Source organism: Sus scrofa, chromosome 17 (assembly GCF_000003025.6).
Source record: "Sus scrofa isolate TJ Tabasco breed Duroc chromosome 17, Sscrofa11.1, whole genome shotgun sequence".
Lineage (NCBI taxonomy): Eukaryota > Metazoa > Chordata > Mammalia > Artiodactyla > Suidae > Sus > Sus scrofa.
In genome coordinates, this window is record NC_010459.5 from 36,507,052 (window position 1) to 36,528,063 (window position 21,012).

The 21,012-nt window shown below is 48.6% G+C and overlaps 1 protein-coding gene across 1 annotated transcript; it reads right to left on the reverse strand.

The window, feature by feature from the left end:
• SUN5 (Sad1 and UNC84 domain containing 5) lies at positions 1,518 to 21,001 on the reverse strand. The gene is given in 14 exon segments (NM_001177910.1): positions 1,518 to 1,676; positions 2,760 to 2,846; positions 3,339 to 3,506; positions 4,058 to 4,173; positions 5,553 to 5,631; positions 11,073 to 11,147; positions 11,150 to 11,180; positions 11,782 to 11,816; positions 13,048 to 13,097; positions 16,452 to 16,513; positions 17,654 to 17,720; positions 18,698 to 18,772; positions 18,991 to 19,049; positions 20,916 to 21,001. Coding segments are annotated over 14 exon segments (1,149 nt in total).

The window sequence follows — 21,012 nt, forward strand, 5'->3', positions numbered from 1 at the left end:
AAGTGGTATCTCATTGTAGTTTCAATTTTCATTTCCCTAATTATTAATGATTCTGAGAAAGTTTTCATGTGCTTATTGGCCATTTGTGTATTTTTTTTTTTTTTTTTTGGTCTTTTTGCCTTTTCTTGGGCCGCTCCCATGGCATATGGGGGTTCCCAGGCTAGGGGCTGAACTGGAGCTGTAGCTGCCAGCCTACGCCAGAGCCACAGCAATGCGGGATCCGAGTCGCGTCTGCAACCTACACCACAGCTCACTGCAGCGCCGGATCGTTAACCCAGTGAGCAAGGGTAGGGATTGAACCCGCAACCTCATGGTTCCTAGTCAGATTCGTTAACCACTGCGCCATGATGGGAACTCCCCATTTGTGTATCTTTTGAGAAATATCTGTTCAAAGTCTTTGCCTGTTTTTTTTTTTTTTAATTTTTAAAAATTAAAGTATGGTTGATTTACAGTGTTGTGTCAATTTCTGCTGTACAGCAAAGTCACCCAGTCATGATACATAGATATATTTGTATATACATATATATAGAGATATCTATCTATCTATATATATCTCTTCTCTTTCTCATATTATCTTCAATCATTTTCTAAGAGATTGGATGTAGTTCCCTGTGCTCTATAGTAGGCCCTTATTGTTCATCCATTCTAAATGGAATAGTTTGCGTCTACTAACCCCAAACTCCCAGTCCATCCCCCTCCCTCCCCGCCCACCCCTTGGCAACCACAAGTCTGTTCTCCACGTGTCTGAGTCTGCTTCTTCAGTTTTGTAGAAAGGTTCATTTGTGCCATATTTTAGATTCCACATATAAGTGGTATCATAGGGCATTTCCTTTGCCCGTTTTTGAATTGGGTTTGTTTTTTGTTGTTGAGTTTTAGGAGTTCGTTAAATATTCTGAATATTAATCTCTTATCAAATCAGATACAAAATATTTGCAAATATTTTCTCCCATTCTGTGGGTTGCCTCTTTACTTTGTTGATATTGTCTTTTGATGCACACAGTGGAAAGAAATGTTTACATCTGGAAAAACAAGAGGTCCAGAGGGTGTACGTGTCCTGTCTAACGGTACAGAGTAAATCGTGTGTGATGTTGAAACACTCTGTGATGGTCGGGGTGGGATTTCTCATCTCCCACCTCATCTGCTACAACTGCCGTAATCCTGTCCCCACTGTACAGATGGGGAGACTGAGAGGGCTGGGTCTTGCCCAAGGTCACGGGGGTCAGGGCAGAGCTTGACCTGAACCAGGAAAATGACTCATGTACGGGTGTCAGATGGCCTGGGGCTGAATCCTGGTACTGCTGATAGCTGGCTGTGACTTCTGGCAAGTCACTGTTTTACTTGGAGACTTTCCTGTCCCCCATCTGTGAAATGGGGTCTCATGGGGCTGCTGTGAGGGTGCCTGGGTGCCAGCCCAGGATCGATCACTGCTAACTGAGCTCCAGATGTCAAACCCTAGCCTTCCCTCACTTTGGGGCCAAAAGACACTTGAACTTGTGCTCGGGTGCAAAGAATACACTTTAATCTCTCTTGGGGTGGGCGGGGGTCTGGTGAGGCTGCTCTCTGGGTGGGGTCACGGAGCCGTGCACGCGCACTCGGTACAGGCAGGTGAAGCGTGGGTTCCCCCAGTTGCTTGATATCTTCACCTTGACTGCCCCAAAAGTCCTGGGAGGCTGGTTCTGGAAGAGGCAGAGACACAGGGCCCCTCTCCCATTGGCCCCCACCCAGCCTGTCCAGAGGAGCATTTGGGAGTGGAAGGGAACCCCATTTCCTCAGGTGGGGAAACTGAGGCTCAGAGAGGGGAATGGACTATCCCAAAGCCACACAGCAAGTTGACCCTTGGGCTGGAATGGAAGGGGCTGAAGCTGGAAGGACACGTGGACTGTGACTGGGAGTGTGTTCAAGACTCGAGGTCCAGCGCATACGTGCTCCAGGACCCTGGGTAAACCCCTGCCCTCTCTGGGCTCCAGTTCCTGCTAAGATGGGAGGAGTAGTATCTGCTTCCCAGGGTTGTCGTGAGCAAGAAATGAGATCTTGGGGCTAGAGGACTTACCAGCACCTGGCGCATGGTAGATGCCAGTAGTGCGGCCCCCTCTCCTTTTTGATCTCCCCCCCGCGGCCCCCTGAGAGGGGATGGAGCCCAGTGCAAAAGGGGTCTTTGGCCCGTGAGGTCTCACTGGGGGTCTCCACCTCCCATGACATCACATCAGGAGAGACTGAGGCCCGGAGAGGAAGAGAATGGCCCAAGATTATGCCGAATTTGTGGTTGGGTCAGGATCTGGACCCGTGTCAGCTTGAATCCCATGCCTAGACATCCCACCAATCTCAGGGCCATTCCAGCCTTCACCCTCTGGTCCTGCTTCTGTCCCCAGCTCCCACCCCTCTAGGCCTCAGTTTCCCCACTGTGGTTGGACCAGGTGCTGGTGATGTGGTCACATGGCCTCCCAGGATGGAGACACTAAATTTGAAGCCAGTGACCCTGGCCGATGGGCCCCGCCTGCTTAGCACCTGGAGGAACCACAGCAGGAGGGCTCCTGGGGGTCAGGGAAATGGAGGCCCGATGGGTCTCCTCCGGGTCCAACTCTCAGCCCTGGGCAGTGACTCCATTGCTCTGGGCCTCAGTTTCCTCATCTGTCAAGTGGATTGGTGACAACTGGGCACCCCCTGGGGCTGCTGAGGGGTGAAGCGGGGTCCCCTGGGTAAAGCCTTGCACACAGTGTGCATTCAGTAGGTGCTCAATGTGGGCAACTTTTCTCAGGTACCTGGAGCTGGAACATCTGAATGATGTTTTCTGGCTGAAACTGAAACGCCCCCAGGAATACCTCCTCCCTGGGGGAGCCTTCCATTCCCTGGAGAATCGGAACCAAGAAGAAAGCATCAGGTACAGGCAGGACCTCCAGAAGGTGTCACTCCTCACCCCTGGAGATTTGCACACCTCCCAGGATGGGGAGCTCCTTACCGCTTTGGCACCGTTCCCTTGCAACACAGAGTAAAGGATAGGAAGGGCACTGGCCTGGGAGTCAGAAGGTTAAGGGTCCACTTCTAACTGCTCTTGACTTGTAGGATTTGGTGCTTCCCCGCCCTTTCTTTGGACCTGAGTTTCCTTATCAGTAAAATGGGGGCTCAGTGGTCTCAAGACTAAACTGGCTCTGCAAAGCCTGGGGTGAAATAGAGTCCTCTCTGCCCCCTATCCTTGAAGCTGCGATCTGACCCCGACCCTGGCCCTTCCCAGTCTCAGCAGAGCCTCAGCCAGGCCCTCCAGGCTGCGTGAGTTGTTCAGTTTACCCCAGTGCCTGGAATCCGCCCCAGTTAAGCCTCGCCCCTGGGCGGGGCGTGCTCACGTAGATGACGAAGTCCTTGGGGGCCGTGTCCAGGCTGCCCGACAGTGAGATGGTTTTGGGGATGTGCTGCAGTGTCAGGTTGGACAGGTAGACCTTCTGGGCCAGTCGGATGGTCACCTGGCCTCGGTCACCGGCGAAGGCCCAGCAATTACCAGGCGTCACGTTGGGCTGGAAGGGGCCGGTGCCATGAGGCTATGCTGGGTGGGTGGGTGGGTGAGCACGCGTTCCCCATCCCACCCTGGCTCCCCTAGACCTCCTCAGCCCTCCTGGCTGGGCCAGATCCTTCCCATCTACAAAGCTTGGCTCCAGCACCACCAACTCCAGGAAGCTTCCCTGATTGCAGGCGGCAAGGAGGAGCCTTCCCCTCAGCCCAGCCCCCTGAGGGCAGGGGCCCTCTTGGGATCCTGAAGCTTTCCTGAGCCTCAAGACTTGAGGGCTGGGTGGGGGCCCCCTTCCAGCGCCAAAGTGGGCTGTCGCTGCCCTGGGCCTGTCCCCTTCTCCCCTGTCCCTCGCCTCTTGCCCTCACCCTGACTTCTCTCCAGCCCCCACCCATCAACTGTCCCCTTTCTCTGCCTTTGCTCCCTGCTGTCCTCTTCCTACCCTATCCCTGCCCCAGCCCCCTGTTCCTCACTCTCACCCCAACCTCTGCTTTCGGCTGCTGCCCCCAGACCCCTGACCACACCCCTGCCCCTCTCCCCTTGTCCTGCCATTCCTCCTGCCTCGAGGATCACGTCCGGGGGCTGGGCATAGTTCCACAGGCGGATCCAGTTCCAGTAGGAGCGAGCCTTGTCGTGGTTGTAAGTGGCTGACGTTTGCTCAAAGTCGATGGTGGCCCCTGGATGGGAGATGATGGGGGGGGGTGTCTCAGCTGAGCAGCCCTGGCTTCTGCCTGCGAGAGGGGAGTGTCTGTGCCAGGGCAGCACTTTGGAAGAGTCACTGGTCCTCCCTGGACCTCAGTGTTCTCCTCTGAGAAATGGGAGTAATAAGAGTAACGGTAAAGTGGAGTTTCTGTCATGGCTCAGTGGGTTAAGAACCTGACACAGTGTCCATGAGGATGGGGATTCGATCCCTAGCCTTACTCAGTGGGTCAGGGATCTGGTGTTGCCGTGAACTGTGGTGTAGGTCACACACATGGCTCGGATTCCGAGTTGCTGTGGCTGTGGTGTAGGCCGGCTGCTGCAGCTCCAGTTTAACCCCTAGCCTGGGAACTTCCATATGGCTGCAGGTATGGCCCGAAAAAAGCAAAAAAATCAATCAATCAATCAATAAATCAATAAAGATAAAAGAAAAGAGTAACGGTAAAGTGGTAAGAGCGCCCCTTCTTGGGTTGTCATGATGGTGAAAGCAGTGAATGCAGCACACTCGTTTTCCAGCAGCGCCTGGTGCAAAGTAAGCGCTTGCTCACTTACGCCAGCCTTGCACGATACCCTAGCTATGATTACAATGGCCATTATATTTTTTCTTTTTAGGGCCACACCTGCCTGTGGAGGTTCCCAGGCTAGGGGTCGAATTGGAGCTGCAGCGCCGGCCTTCGCCGCAGCCACGCCTGATCGGAGCCGCACCTGTGGCTTATGCCACAGCTTGTGGCGACAGCCAGGGCCATGATTATACCCACTGCACAGAGGAAGAAACGGCCCTGAGAGGCTGGACTGAAGCCCTCTGACCCCACATGTCCTCGGGCTTGGGGGTGCCTGGCTCAGCTGGTGGGGAGCAGCCCGCCTCCCTTATCACCTCCCCCGCGTCCCCTCCCGGGGGTACCTTTCACAGCCCTTCCCTTGGTCTGGAATGCTTTTCCCTGCTCACCCAGTCTCCACTCAACGTCCTCCCACTACCCCTCTGCCCATATCCCCTCTATCGCAGCCATGGCTTTATTTTCCCAAGGTACCGATTCCCAGTTGTAATTGGGCCCATGTTGATTTTCTTATGTGGTCAGTCCCCCCTCCACCCCCCGCCCCCGGCCACCAACCCTCAGTAGGTCTGGAGGACTGTGGAGGGGGTAGAGGGGTGAGGGAGGGCCTCCCCTCCCCACCTCAGCCACCATGAGAGAAAACAGCAAACTGTAGCAAGAAAACCAGCTGGGCTGCAGCAGTTAGCTCTGAGGATGAACTTCCCAGCAGCAGAGGCGCCCCAGACCTGAAATCCACCCTCTGAAGAGTTTCTGAGGAAACCTGAGGTGGGTCCATGGGTGGGGAGCGGGTAGGGGGAGTCACTCACCTATCGACTTCAGGGCAAAGTCCGGCTTTTCAATATAATCTCCTTGGATCATCTTCATTATTTTCTGGGCCATCTTTTGCTGAGAAGGCAGAAAACACAGCTGTGCACTGGGGTGTGCTTAGAGATGGCAGTGCACGTGCTTGTTCACACCAGGTGACATGTGGCAGCGGGGCACCCTCTTGTCCCTTCCTGCTTGCCCTGCCTGTGGAAGCCGTGGCTGGTCCACAGGCGGAGCTCCTGGTGTCTACGCTGTGCGGAGGCCCAGAGCCGCTCCCACTGCACCCGGGGGCGTTACTTGGTGTTTTCACACCCACTGTGATGGGGGGTCACACACGCAGGACCAGGAGTCTCAGTGAAGTTAAGGGCAGGGGGCCTGGAGTCAGACAGACCTTTCCTGCCATGGGCCCGTGGACTAGTTATTGCCCCTCGGTCTTGATTTTCTGTCTCTAAGACGGGATGATAGTCACTCCACCTCCCACTGTTGTGAGGATCAGAACTAAGACTCAAAGCCACTGCTACCTGCCAGGACTGTCTTTGGCTCCACATCTGTTCACACTTACTCCCTCTAGCAACTCTAGAAGGTATGTACTATTACCATCCACTTTTATTTTTATTTTTGGCCATGCCCATGGGTTCCCAGATCAGGGATTGAACCTAAGCCGCAGCAGTGATAATGCCAGATCCTTAACCAACTGAGCCATCAGGAAACTCCTTATCATTCCCATTTTATTTTATTTTAATTAATGAATTCATTGGCCATGCCTGTGGCATGTGGCAGTTCTCAGGCCAGAGACTGAACCCATGCCACAGCAGTGACCCAAGCCCCTGCGTGACAACGCCAGATCCTTAACCCGCTGTGCCCTAAGAGAACTCTCATCACGCCTATTTTAAAGAAGAGAATACTGGAGTTCCCATCGTGGCGCAGTGGTTAACGAATCCAACTAGGAACCATGAGGTTGCGGGTTCGATCCCTGGCCTTGCTCAGTGGGTTGGGGATCCAGCGTTGCCATGTGTTGTGGTGTAGGTCACAGACATGGCTCGGATCTGGTGTGGCTGTGGCTCTGGCGTAGGCCGGCGGCTATGGCTCCAATTCAACCCCTAGCCTGGGAACCTCCATTTGCCACTAGAAGTGGCCCTAGAAAAGGCAAAAGACAAAATAAATAAATAAAGAAGAGAATACTGAGTCACAAAATGGTAATTTGTCCAAGATCACACAGCTGATAAGAGACCCAGGAACGCTGGTTCCAGAGTTCAGGCTCTTAACCACTACACGCCATTGCCAGAAAAAGACTGCAAAGCATTTAGTACAGTGGGTGCTCCATAATTGCTGGCTATTATTTTATTAGACTCTTCACAGCTAGTGTTTACGTGGCAGATTATGTTTGCCAGGAATGGCTGCAAAAAGTTCTCCCATCCCGCACTCGTCTTGCAGTGTGGCTTTGACACTCTTCTCCCTGAGACGTGGGAGTTCAGTTCCCTCTCCGTCGGGCAGAGCTGTGACGTGGCAGCAGTGATGTTGTACAGGCATCACTCCTGCCATGTGACTCTGGGCTCAGTCCTAAAAGGTGAGCTGTGCCTGCTTCTCTGGGACGCTCCCTCTTGGAAGCCAGTTGCGGTGTTGTGAGGAAGCCTGTGTCATAGGAAAGGGCCACCTTTGGGTGTTCTTGTCAACAGCTCTGAGTTCCCAGCTGACAGCCAGCATCAACCTCTAGACAAGCGAGTAAAGATTCCTCCAAATGATTCTTTCTTTTTTCCTTTTTCTTTTTAAGGCCAGACTTGCGGCATACGGAGGTTCCCAGGCTAGGGGTTGAATCGGAGCTCCAGCAGCTGGCCTATGCCAGAGCCACAGCAAGGCAGGATCCCAGATGATTCTAGACCCAGCTCTTGGGTCACTCTTGGCCTTCAAGTCTTCCCAGCTGAGCCCCAGACATTGTAAGCAGAGACAAACCATCCTTGTTGTGTCCTGTCTGAATTCCTGACTCATAGAATCTCTAACATAATGAAATGATTGCGTTATACCACTATGTTTAGGATAGCTTGTTATGCACCAGTGGTAACTAGGATAATGGCTGGATGTTACAGGGAGGTGATTATCACTGTTTTGTTTGTGTGGAAACTGAAGCTCAGAGAGGACCTGCCTCAGCTCCAAAAGGTAAGAAAAGATACAGCATCCACAAAATAAGAATAGAATTATATGAAAAGCAGCAACCACCCAGAGAACAAAAAGAAAATTCTTAGGTATTAAGAATATGTTAGTAGGAGTTCCTGTTGTGGCGCAGTGGTTAACAATCCGACTAGGAACCATGAGGTTGTAGGTTTGATCCCTGGCCTGCTCAGTGGGTTAAGGATCCGGCATTGCCGTGAGCTGGGGTGTAGGTTGCAGACACAGCTTGGATCCCGCGTTGCTGTGGCTCTGGTGTAGGCCAGTGGCTATAGCTCTGATTAGACCCTAGCCTGGGAACCTCCATGTGCTGCAGGAGCAGCCCATTAAAAGACAAAAAGACAAAAGGACCAAAAAAAAAAAAAAAAAAAAAAAATTTCTTAGGACCAAAGAACACATGTTTTCAGATTGATAGCATCCCAAGGATGGCCAGCCCCTAAGCACTTTATTATGACACTTCGGATGTAAGGTAAGATGTAGAGCTTCTAGGTAAGATGTAGTAAGTTGCAGAGAACCAGTGTTCCCATTGAAAACAACTAGAAAAAGCCAGATAGTTTACTAAATCATATTTTAGAAGCATCATTGAGCTATGAAAGAAATATGACCAGAGGGACTAAAATTCTAGAGAGGGGACTACCATTCTGAAATGTGCTAACATTAAAAAATATCAATTCTGTGGCATTTGATGATTCTGAGAATGGGCTGAAGATCGAGGTTTAGGTGGGACTAGGGGCTGCCACTGATGAAAAAGAAAGCAGCAATTTTTTTAACAGTCACATAGAACTGGTGGGACAAAATTGGAGACGAGAAGCCCCAGCCAGGGCCAGTTTCCCCCATCAGATGCTCACTGAAACCCAAGACAATGTCGGAAGATTAAGGGCTGCTTTGAAAGGTTCTGAAAGGCAGACTAAAATGTCCTGATATCACAATCTTAGTCAACTAAGTCCCTTTGAGAAAGGGAACCCCAAAACAAAACAAGCAAGAGATTAAAGCCTTAGAACAGTGACTGACTCTCACTGAGTGTCAGAATCACCTGGAGGACTTCTTGAAACACAGAGAGTTGGTTCCCATCCTCAAAGTACAGGATTCAGTAGGTCTGGGTGGGGCCCATTAGTTGGAATTTCTAACATTTTTCCAGGTAATGCTGATGCTGCTGGAACGGGGGCACACTTTGATAACTGCTGCCCTAGAAGAAATGTTGAATCAATACTGAGTAGCTATAGCTGTGCTTTACCTGCAGGCAGTAAACCAATTATGGGTACAATTAGAGGCTGAGAATCCAAGCTTGCCCCTGGCAGAGAAGGCTGCCAATGGAGTCAGAGATTTTGTATTCAAAATTGGGGAGTTCCTGTCGAGGCTCAGCAGTTAACGAACCCCACTAGGATCCATGAGGATGTGTGTTCGATCCCTGGCCTTGCTTAGTGGATTAAGGATCAGGTGTTGCCGTGAGGTGTGGTGTAGGCCACAGATGCAGCTCGAATGTTGCATTGCTGTGGTGTAGGCCGGCAGCTGTAGCTCTGATTGGATTCCTAGCCTGGGAACCTCCATATGCCGTTTTTTTTAGGTGCGGCCCTAAAAAAAAAAAAAAGAAACTCAAGGCCTCAAGTATATGGTCCGTCTTTTCCATTAAGAATTTTCCAATTGTTTTCTTTTTTATTTTTAGGGCCACACCTGTGGCATATGGAAGTTCCCAGGCTAGGGTTGAATCAGAGCTATAGCTGCCAGCCTACACCACAGCCACAGCAACGTGGGATCTGAGCCGTGTCTGTGACCTACACCACAGCCCATGGCAACGCCAGATCCCAACCCACTGAGCAAGGCCAGGGATTGAAACTGCATCTTCATGGGTACTAGCTGGATTCATTTCTACTGCACCACAACGGAAACTCCTGACATTTCCCAATTTTTTGAAATTGCATAGGCAGGAGGCTAGAGGGTTGAGCTGAAAACCTCTGACTCAATTCTATAAAAACTGCAATTCTGTTCTGAACCAGTTCAATGCATATTTACCTAGAAGTGATCAGTATACTTCATCTTCCTTACAAAGAAAAGAAAGCACTCTCCCTGGTTGAAATTGTAATATCTGGAGCATCTAGTTCTCTTGTAGACAATGCCCAGAAAACACTAAAAAATTACCAGACATGAAAAGGAAAGACCATAAGATTGATACTCCAGAGAAAAACAGACAAGAAGAGGAGACCATAGATGATACAAATATCATATTTAGCAGACAGAGATTTAAAAATAATGGTGACCAATGTTTAAATAAAGAAAAAGAGGGACAACATAGACACAATGTTGGGGATTTCACCATAGAATTAAAATCCATGAAAAAGAATCAGATATATCTTCTAGAACTAAACAATACAATATATGAAATTAAGAACTTAAATGTAAAGTCTTAACAGTACATTGGACAGAATGCAATATGAGATTATTAGTGAACCTGAAGAAATATGAAGGGAAAATATCGAAACTTAAATGTGTAGAGAAAAAGAATGAAAAAACAAGCAAATCAAGTAATAGCAGTAGGAATTATGTAGAAGGCACAATAAAGGTCCAGCATAGATGTAATTGGAGTCCCAGGAGAGGATTTAGATAATGGGGTAAAAACAATATTTTAAGGAATAATAGCTAAGAATTTCCCCAAACTATTGACAAACATTCTACCCATGGATTCAATAAGCTCAGCAGTCCCCCAAGTAAGTTAAATACAATAAAATGGGGCAAAAATTTTTTATAAATTCCCAGGGATAAAAACACCACATTCAAAGGATCAATAATAAAAGTGACATTAGACTTCTCTACAGCAACAGTATAAACTAGAGAATAATGGACTTCTTTCAAAATTCTCAGGGGAAACTATTTCCTATCTAGAATTCCATACCCAGCCAAACTATCAATCAAGCATGAGGATAGAATAAAGACATTTCAAACATGCAAGTTAAAAAAATTAATATATAGGATTCCTGTTGTGGCACAGTGGAAATGAATCCAACTAGTAACCATGAGGTTGTGGGTTTGGTCCCTGTCCAAGCTCACTGGGTTAAGGATCTGGTGTTGCTGCGAGCTGTGGTGTAGGTCACAGATGTGGCTCAGATCCAGCATTGCTGTGGCTGTGGTGTAGGCTGACAGCAGTAGCTCCGATTCACCTCTAGCCTGGGAACCTCCATATGCTGTGGGTGAGGCCCTAAAAAGCAACAAACAAACAAACCCCAAACAAAACAAAACCAAAACCTCTTATTCAACTCTTTTCCAGGAAATCACTGGGGGATGTGGACCATCAAAACTTGAGATATGAGGGTCAGGGCATCAAACAAAGAGATAAGTTTTGGGGGTCAGAATGGCTAGCACCTTACCTCATCAGACATGGCTTCCATCTCCTGGAGCTTGGCAATGAGCTGGTTTATGTTACCTCGGAGGTCCTGGATTTCCCAGTATGATGTCGTACCTTCTCTTGGTACATCCTTATGAGGAAGGAGTGAGAACAGGAACTGACTGATTTGTGATGCTGCTAATATCACCCTCAGCTTCTACCTTAGCCCGTTAGTCCACAAAGATCTAGCTTCACATTTTTCCAGTCTCCTGGACCCATCCCTGGACCTACCCAGTAGGTTCTTATCTCTAAAACATGAAAACATTATTCATTCTCTTCCTCTTGCTTGGAATATCCTTAAACCCAGCTCATTCCTTCCAAATTTTTGCATAGTTTTTCTGCATTTAAGGATGCTGCCATCAGGTTGTAACTTGTTGGTTAAAATTTCTTCTCAACTACCATTTCCTGATCCCTAACCATGGGCCAGGAACTATTCAAGACATCTTACATCTTCTTTAATACACATAATTAGCTAGAACAAGGTGGGTGTATTTATTCATCTCATAAATAAGGAGTCAAAACCCAGAGAGGTGAAGTGACTTGTATATAACTAGGTAGGAAATATGGGAGCTGGGATTTAAACTCAGGTTGGTCTGACTGTAGAGCCCACATTCTTAGCTGATACATCCCAGGTCCTTGCAATAGTTATGGGTTTTAGGTGATAATAGGACTATTTAGCAGAATCTTCTTACCTCAAGCTCTGCAGTGGACTATGTATGCTATCATCCTGGTGGGGTAGTGAGGAAAACAAGGGGTCTCCTTCAGATGGCCTGATCTGGGCACAATAGCGCTTTATCCATCCATCCTCCCACAGCCATAATTCATTCTTTCATCTGCTTTGCTATTTATTCTTCCATCCACCTACCATCCATTCAAAATCCAGTTTACCCACATTTTTATTCATCTATCCACATCCACCCTCCATCTACCCACCCTTTCTTATCTTCTGCTCCTTCATTTATCCAGTTTTCCTCATCCATCTACCCTGATATCCACCTTACATTACCCTTTGACCCTCTCATCAGTCCATGCATACATGCATCCAGCTACCCTTCCATCTTTCCACCATCTCCCTCAACTATCCATTCATCTATCCATCCCTCCATCAGTTTACCCACCCATACCCATCTGCCCTCCCATCCATCCACCCATCTATCCCCCTATCCATTTCCCCTCATCCCTACATCCATCATTTCCATCCCCCCTTCATTCATGCTCCCATCTGGCCATCTAGACATCCAACATTGATTGTGGCACCCTGTGCCTGACATTGAGGTGGACCTAATTGCTGGAATTAATCAGACCTGGATCTGCCTTTAAGGACTCCCTATACAACTGGGGAAATTATGATTCCAAGACATTGCATATATGATTACAGAAAATTGTGGGGAAAAAAGGGAACCGTGACTACCTCTGCTTGGATGCTTCTGGAGGAGGTGATATTTTAGCTGGAACTTGGCCCATGTGATGGAATTTATAAGGGGAGAAGAGGAGAGGAAGGGACAGGCCCATTAGATCCCCTTTCTCTCTAGACCTTCTGAGACGTTTTGCTCAGGGAGTTCGAACTACTGATTTCCTCCTCCTTCTCCTCCAGGAGCCACAAAGCAAATGGTTTCATCTCATCTGAGCAGAGGAAGAAACTTCCTTGAGCAGAGGGAGCAATGTGTCCCCCGGCCTCACCATCCCACTTTAGGTGGAGGCCTTGATAAAGGAAAGATGGGTCACCTCTGGGAGTGAGTGACAGGAGAGGCATCCTGGGGGAGGCACTGTGCATCTGTCCTTGCAAGACCTATTTTGGTGGGAGAGACGGGTTCCAGGTGGGTTGGCATGGCAGAGGCAGCGATTTGGAGCTGGAATGAGTCAGGAACTGAGTAGGGCCCAGATGTGTCAAGAATGAAAGGACCAGTCATTGAAGGTGACATTGACTGGATAGGGGCCTGAAGAGAGCACATACTCACCTGCCAGACTTCCAGTTTGGATGGTAAGTGCATAGAAAACACCCAGAAGCCTGTAGGGCCAGGAGAATGAGAACGAGCCATTTAAAACGAAAGGTTCAGAGCTTAGGCTCTGGAGTTAAGGTATTTGGAGTCAAATCCCAGCCTTGCCACTTACTAGCACTGTGCAGAGTTGGGAGAAGATACTTACTCTCTCTCTTCCTCAGTTTCCTCCTCATAAAGTGGGAATAATTATAACATCCACTTCATGATCCAAGGACATCGTATGTGCAAAGTGCATCACATTAACCAAATAGTCTATGTCTGTGCTCCCTCTCCTGTCCCAATCCTACTGGGGATAATTGGCAAGAGATGAAAAGTGGGTGGGTGGTCTCCCCTGACTTTTATGATCTCCGTGCTACTGGAAATTTCATCATCCAAGCCGTTATTAAAAGCCCTTAAAACCTATTTGATGTAAAAATACCCAACAACAACAATGAAATAGAATGGAACTTCCTCAATCTGATAAAACCGTTTATGAAAAACCCACAGCTAAGATAATACATAATGGTGAAAGACTGGATGCTTTCTTCCTAAGATCAGGAAGAAGACAGGATGTCTGTTCTTGCCGTTTCTATTTGAAATTATCCTGGAGATTCTAGTGAGTTCAAATTAATCAAGGAAAAGAAAAGGCAGATGACATGATCTTGCATATAGAAATCCTGAATTATCCAAGACTGGGTGTCTTGTCCAGTGTCAGAAGTAATGAATGAGTTCAGCAAGGTTGCAGGATACAAGTCCAGTTGTATCCTGCAATCACTTGTACAGTTGACCCTTGACAACAAGGGTTTGAACTTTGGGGGCCCCCTTATATGTGGATTTTTTTTTTGAGAAATATACAGTCAGCCCTCCATATTTGGGAGTTTCACATCCACAGAATCGACCAACTGCTGATCAAAATTTCTTTCTGTAGTTGGGTGAATCCCCAGAGGCAAAACTTGCAGGTAAGGAGGACTGATTGTATTCTTTGTGACACAGCTCGGATCCTGTGTTGCTTCACTGTGGCTGTGGCTGGCAGCTATAGCTCTGATTTGAGCCATAGCCTGGGAACTTCCTTATGCCATGGGTGTGGGCCTAAAAAAAGTGAAAAGAAAAAAAAATTACAATTTTGTGCTGCAAAGAACACCATCAAGAAAGACAATCGTCAGAGAGAGTTCCTGTCGTGGCGCAGTGGAAACAAATCTGACTAGGGACCGTGAGGTTGCAGGTTCGATCCCTCGCCTTGCTCAGTGGGTTAGGGATCCGGCGTTGCTGTGAGCTGTGGTGTAGGTCACAGATGCGGCTCAAATCTTGCATTGCTGTGGCTCTGGCGTAGGCTGGCAGCTACAGCTCCGATTAGATCCCTAGCCTGGGAATCTCCATATACTGTGGGTGTGGCCCCAGAAAAGACAAAAAAAAAAAAAAAAAAAAAAAAAAAAGAAAAAAAGAAAAAAAAGCAACAACAAAAAAACACAATCCTCAGATCATGAAAAAATTTTTGCAGATCATATATCTGAGAAGGGACTATATAAGGGATTCTTTTAACTCAATTAAAAAACCCCCAATTAAAAAAAGTACAAAGATCTGAATAGACCTTTCTCCAAAGGAGGTATACTAATGGCCAATAAGCACTGGAAAATGTGCTCAACATCATTAGAGAAATGTAATAAAAACCACAGTGAGATACCACCTCACACCCCCAGGATGGCTAAAATAAAAGATAGACACTAGTACTTGGAACCCACATATACGGTTGGAAATGTAAAATGGTGCAGCCTTTGGTAAAAAAAAGTCTGGCAATTCCTCAGTTAAACAAAGAGTTAACTTAATGACTCAGCAATTCTACACCAAGGTATATACGGAAGAGAATTGAAAACACGGGTCTACGTAAAAATTTTAGAACTTTCACAGTAGCACTATTAATAATAGCCAAAAAGCAGAAATAACCCTAATATCTACCGAATGATGGATGGATAAACAAAGTGTAGCTTATCTACACAAAGGATTCTCAGCTATGAAAAGGAATAAAACGCTTATTATATGTGCTGCAACATGGATGAACTTTTTTTGGGCGGGGGACATACCCACAGTATATGGAGGTTCCCAAGCTAAGGGTCGAATCAGAGCTGCAACTGCCAGCCTAGACCACAGCCACAGCAATGCAGGACCCAAGCCGAGTCTGCAACCTACACCACAGCTCACGGCAATGCCAGATCCTTAATCCACCGATTGAGTCCAGGGATTGAACCTGCAACCTCATGGTTCCTAGTTGGATTCGTTTATGCTGTACCACCGACGGGAACTCCTGCATGGACCTTGAAAACACTGTCAGTGAAAGAAGCCATAAAGACAAACTATTGTATGATCCTATTTATATGAAATGTCCGGAAGAGGCAAATCCACAGAGCCAGAAAATAGATGAGTAGTTGCCTAGGTCTGGAGGAGGGGGCATGGGAATGACTGCCAGTGATGGGGGACTTCCTTTCTGGGGCTGTGAAAATCCTGGAACCTGGTAGTGGTGATGGATATGCTACTTTGTGAACATACTAAAAATTGCTGAATTATACTTTAAAAAATGAAGTAAATAAATAAATAAATCTATGGTATATGAATTACATTTAATAAAGCTGTTATTTTAAAAAATTGTATCTTTTGGGTTATGTTGCCTAGGAATTTCTAATTTCCTAGGAAATTGTCCCCCTGCCACACACCCCTTCTCCCCCACACATGCCATGTTGTACTTAAGTGGAGGGAGGAGATTCCTTTGTTTGAAAAAGCAAAATTGTCGGAGTTCCCATTGTGGCGCAGTGGTTAATGAATCCAACTAGTAACCATGAGGTTGCAGGTTTGATCCCCGGCCTCACTCAGTGGGTTCAGGATCTGGCATTGCCGTGAGCTGTGGTGTAGGTCGCAGACGTGGTTGGGATCTGGTGTGGCTGTGACTGTGGCTGAGGCTGGCAGCTGTAGCTCCGATTGGACCCCTAGCCTGGGAATGTCCACATGCCGTGGGTGCGGCCCTAGAAAAGGCAAAAAGACAAAAGAAACAAAGAAAAAGCAAAATTGTGATGTGGGAGGAGGTGGAGGTGGTGGCTGGAAGGAAGCCACAGAAACAGGGAGAGAGAGGGAAATAATTAACATAATATGGTTCTCGGAGAATTTCACAGTTTTCAAAGATTTTTTTAGCTTTCAGAAATTTTTCTTGGCCGTCACTTCATTTAATCCTCACAGCCACACTTATTATAGACAGATGAGGACACTGCCGCTTACAGAGAGGCAGTGTCTCAGCCAGTGTCACACAGTCAGTGCCAGAACCCTCACTCTTCCTCCCCAGGATGGCCAAGAGGCCAGAGCACCTCCACCAGGGATGGGACAGAGTCCTGGACACGCACCAAAAGCACAGAGGACCAGAACACCAGTCTTTTCCATGAGCTTGTGGAAGAGCAGCCTGCATCTGGAAGACAGAGAAGCAGTGGTTAAGGAGAAGCAGGGCCTTGCGTAGGCTCATCAGTCTCAGCCTGGCCCTTGCTCCTTTCCCACCCTGAGAGGCAGGTTCCCATTGGGCCGTGATACTCTCTCCAAGATGCTGGCCGGGCTCCATGGCTCACAGCATCTCAGAGGAAAGAAAGCTCTTACCCCAGTATTTGGGGCCATCAGAGATCAACTCACAGTGGTCACCCATGTCCTTCCTTTCGCCATCGACATACTGTTTTTCCCCTCCCTTCTTCTCTCCCGGTAAACGCATCCTTCAGGGTTCAGTTCAAATGTCCTCTCTGCCTACAACCTCCAGAGTCAACACTCCCAGCCTCTTTGTAGTGTCTACCTTCCCCAACGAACTGGGTGCTCATGAGTGGGAGAGGCCAAGGCTGGGCCCAGTGTAGGCATTAGGAAACATTTAGAGCGTAACCTTATTTTTTAGAAAATGTTATTTATTTATTAAAATAATTTTTTTTTAGGGTTTCACCTGTGGCATATGGAAATTCCCAGGTTAGGGGTTGAATCAGAGCTGTAGCTGCCGGCCTACACCACCGCCAGGGACCACAGCAAGGTGGGATCCTTAACCTACTGAGTGAGGCCAGGGATCTAACCCACATCCTCATGGATACTAGTTGGATTCTTAACTCACTGAGCCACAATGGGAACTCCTAGAATGTAAACTTTCAATGAATGAATAAGGTGGAAATCTCTGCAGGAATTTAGAGGCATTTGCATGGGCAGGAAATAGAAAGAGTGGGTCAGGCCTTCCAGGCAGAAAGAAGAGCGTGTACAAAGGTATGGAAGTAGGAATAGGATTGGGGGTCCAGGGAGTGAGCATCCTAGGCTTGCTGGTCCAATGGGTCCACTGCAGAAAGCAGAATAAGGGGGGCTTGGAAAGGAAGGGAGGGGCAAGGTTTCAGAGGGCTACAGGCCGAGGAGCTTGAAACCATGGGGAGCCACAGTGGGTTCTGGGGTGAGGGGATCCAATAAAAACCAGGTTTCAGATAGCTTATCTGTTCTAGTGATAAGGGGGTTCCAAACCATTGATGGGGTTTCCATGGTCACCAGCTGCATGGTCCCAGTCCCTGTAACTCTCCCCTTACCTCTTCCTGCTTACCTGCAGTTGTTGAACAGAACTTGGTGGGCCTGAGTCCTTAGGAAGCAGACTAGGCAGGCGATCCAGGCTGTGGGAGAAACAGGAGAACTCTCAGGAGCTGCACCCTCATCTTTATTTTACAACAACTCACAGAGGGTGAGGCCCTATTGCTGGGAGACCCCCTCAATGTGCTAGTCGAGCCCAGGATGGTCCCTTGCTGGGTGGGGTGAGCACCAGTTTGGAGTGTGTACTGGGACTATAGTAAGCCCTGCTTGCAACCGGAAGTTAATAAATACTTAAGAATGACTTCAGGAGCAGGAAAAGTCTGAGCTGTCCTTCCTAATGTCCATTCCCAGACACCAAGGGCTTCTCACTAGAAGAGTCCTTGTCAGTTTCATCCCTGGGTGCCTTGCATTGCCCCTAAAGGCTAGGCAAAAAGTAGGGGTTCAGGATGGGTGAGTAGGTGGAAAGATGTGTTTATAAATGGAAGAATGGGGAAGAGAACGGTCTGGAAGACAGATGAATGGAAGATGGATAAGAAGATAGGAAAATCAGAAGGGAATGGATGGGCCGATGACTGGATGGATGTGAGTATTAATAAAGGTAAATAAAGGTGTGGCTGAATTGATTGATGGGTGAATTGATGGGTGACTCAGTGAATGGATGGATGGATGGACTAATGGATGTGTGGATATTACGACACGTGGCTATGTGGACAGACGGCTGGATAAATGACTGAGTGGGTGAGTAAGTGGAGGTGGATGGACACAGAAGACCTATCTCTAGGGTGGGGTCAGACCCATGGCCTTGAGGTGAGGATGAGTTGCATCCAACCACTTCCATGGCTTCACCAACAGTGTCTTGGCTCGGGGGCCAGGCTGCTGGCAGAGGAGACGAGGGCTGGCAGTTAGCTCTCCCTCCAAACAGCAAGTCTTCCTCCCACTCCCTCTCTCCAACCACCAAAGAGATGCTCGGTGGAATGACACCTGAGGGGAAGACCTCCAGAGTTCAACCTGCAGCCTGGCCCATGTTGATGGCCAAGGTGGCCCTTCAGTGTATACGTACACATGCATCCCAGCATGCACTGGGTCAGGCCTGGGGCTGGGACACTGATGCGGATAGGCAACAGGACGGCGTCACCTGCGGAGAGAACAGGGCTGTCAGGTCACTGCTGGTCTCCGGGACATGGTGCCTGTAGTCACTGGGGATTTACCCAGGGCTTGGTGGAGGCATCGCTGCCCCCCTGCCCTGCCCTGCCCCCTGCTGGGGGACCCTGGGTTGCTCACTTGACATCTCTGAGCCTCAGCCCCTGGCTTCCCACAAAGACCCCAGGGCACCCCCCTCCCCTCCCTTCTCACTTGTGTTTGACAAAGGCTCCTCTGCCATCCTGCAGATGTTCCGGCCTCGCTGAATGATCCTGGCAATGACATTTCACGAATGCATTTAACGATTTTTAAGGAGCATGGTGTCCCCACATTCCAGATGGAGAAAGTGAATTGCAGAGAAGCTGGCTTAAGACCACAAGCCTGTGAATCAGGGACAGACCTGGGTCTGGCTTTCCCCCCTGCAGGTCTCTTTAGAGGAAAGGACTGAGTTTGCCGTGGCCATCACAGGCGGTTGTCATCCAAAAGCCACTCTGTCCTCTTACTGGCAGGAGGCTGGTCTCGGTCCCTTGTCCACTTCTCCCCCATGTGATCTTTTTTTTTCTTCTTCTTCTTTTTTGGCCATTCCGTGGCATATGGAGTTCCCTGGCCAGGGATCAGATCCGAGCTGCAGTTACTACCAAAGTCACAGCTGCAGCAATGCCAGGTCCTTAACCCACTGTGCCGGGCTGGGGATCGAACCTACATCCCAGCACTCCCAAGACACTGCCAATCCCATTGCATCGCAGTAGGAACTCCTCCCCCATGTGATCCAGACAGTCAGTCTCAGCCTGTGGCAGGACACTCAGTCCCTGTGCTGTTGGCTCAAGGATGGGGAATTCTGCCTGCACGATGTGTGGGGATGGGTACGGGGGTCTGGGACTAGGGGGAAAAGTTTTCTCATTGCTAAACTCAGACCACAGGTTGCAATAGCCACTCTCCTTCCATCTTACACAGCCGTGCTTCTGTGTGACCCACAGACAGTGGTGGCTGTCTTGGGATTGTGAGACGAGGCCAAAAGGGGGAGAGAAGGGACAGCAGGAACCTGGGCCTTGGCTGGCACTGCAGAACTGCAGAATTGATGTTCTCTGGAGCTACCCATAGCTACGGACCTTTTGGTATGTGAGATAAATTTTTACTTCTTTTTTATTTTTTGGCTGCATGCACAGCATGCAGAAGTTCTGGGACCAGGGCTCAAACGCAGAAACACAGCAGTGACCTGAACCACAGCAGGGAAACACTAGAACCTTAACTTTCTGAGCCACTGGGGAACTTCAATTTTCTTAATTTCTTTTAAAAAGTTTTGTTATTGTAGTATAGTTGTACAATATTTTAAAAGTTATAGGTGTATAATACAGTGATTTACAATTTTTAAAACTTATACTCCATTTATGGTTATTATAAAATATTAGCTGTATTCCCCATTGTACATTTTTCCTTATTTCTTTTCTTTACTTTTTTTTTTTTTTTTGTCTTTTTAGGGCCGCAGCCACACCATAGGGAGGTTCCCAGGCTAAGGGTTGAAATGGAGCTAAAGCTGCCGGCTTACACCACAGCCACAGACACAGCAACACCAGATCCGAGCAGCGTCTTCGACCTACACCACTGCTCATGGCAACGCTGGATCCTTAACCTACTGAGCTAGGCCAGGGATCGAACCCTAGTCCTCACGGATACCAGTTAGATTAGTTTCCACTGTGCCACAACAGGAGCTCCTTTCAGTGGATTGTTTCGTATAGATCCCTCTTGGGATAGACACCTGTTTGGGGAGCCCGGAAGGAGGCATCTTTTTGAGTTGGAACTTCCATCACCTGCAGAGATGCGTGTTTCCTCACCTACCGCCTGTCTCCCTCACGTCAGCTCCATGGGGGCGGAGAGCACTTGCATCTGTTGCAACACCATGCTCGCAAGGCTCTGCCCAGGGCCTGGCATACAGCAGGCGCTCAGTGAAACGTGCTGAAAGGCTGACCTCTCCCCCACTTCCTGGCTGGGAGGGAGACTTTAGGAAAGCCATTAGCAAATCTCCCTGACCTCAGGCACTGCATCTGTAGCTGCAGCTGGCAATGCCCGCTGGCTCCCAAGAAAGGGAGCATTTTGTAAACTGCCAAGGGCTGGGCAGAAGGAGGGCCTGCTCTCCTCACCTCCTGGGCCTGATCTCCCTGGGGACGTGGGCCACATCTCTTGGTGGGTCGCATGAGTCCCCGGGGCTCCTTGGGGACCGCGGCATCGGTTTCCTTC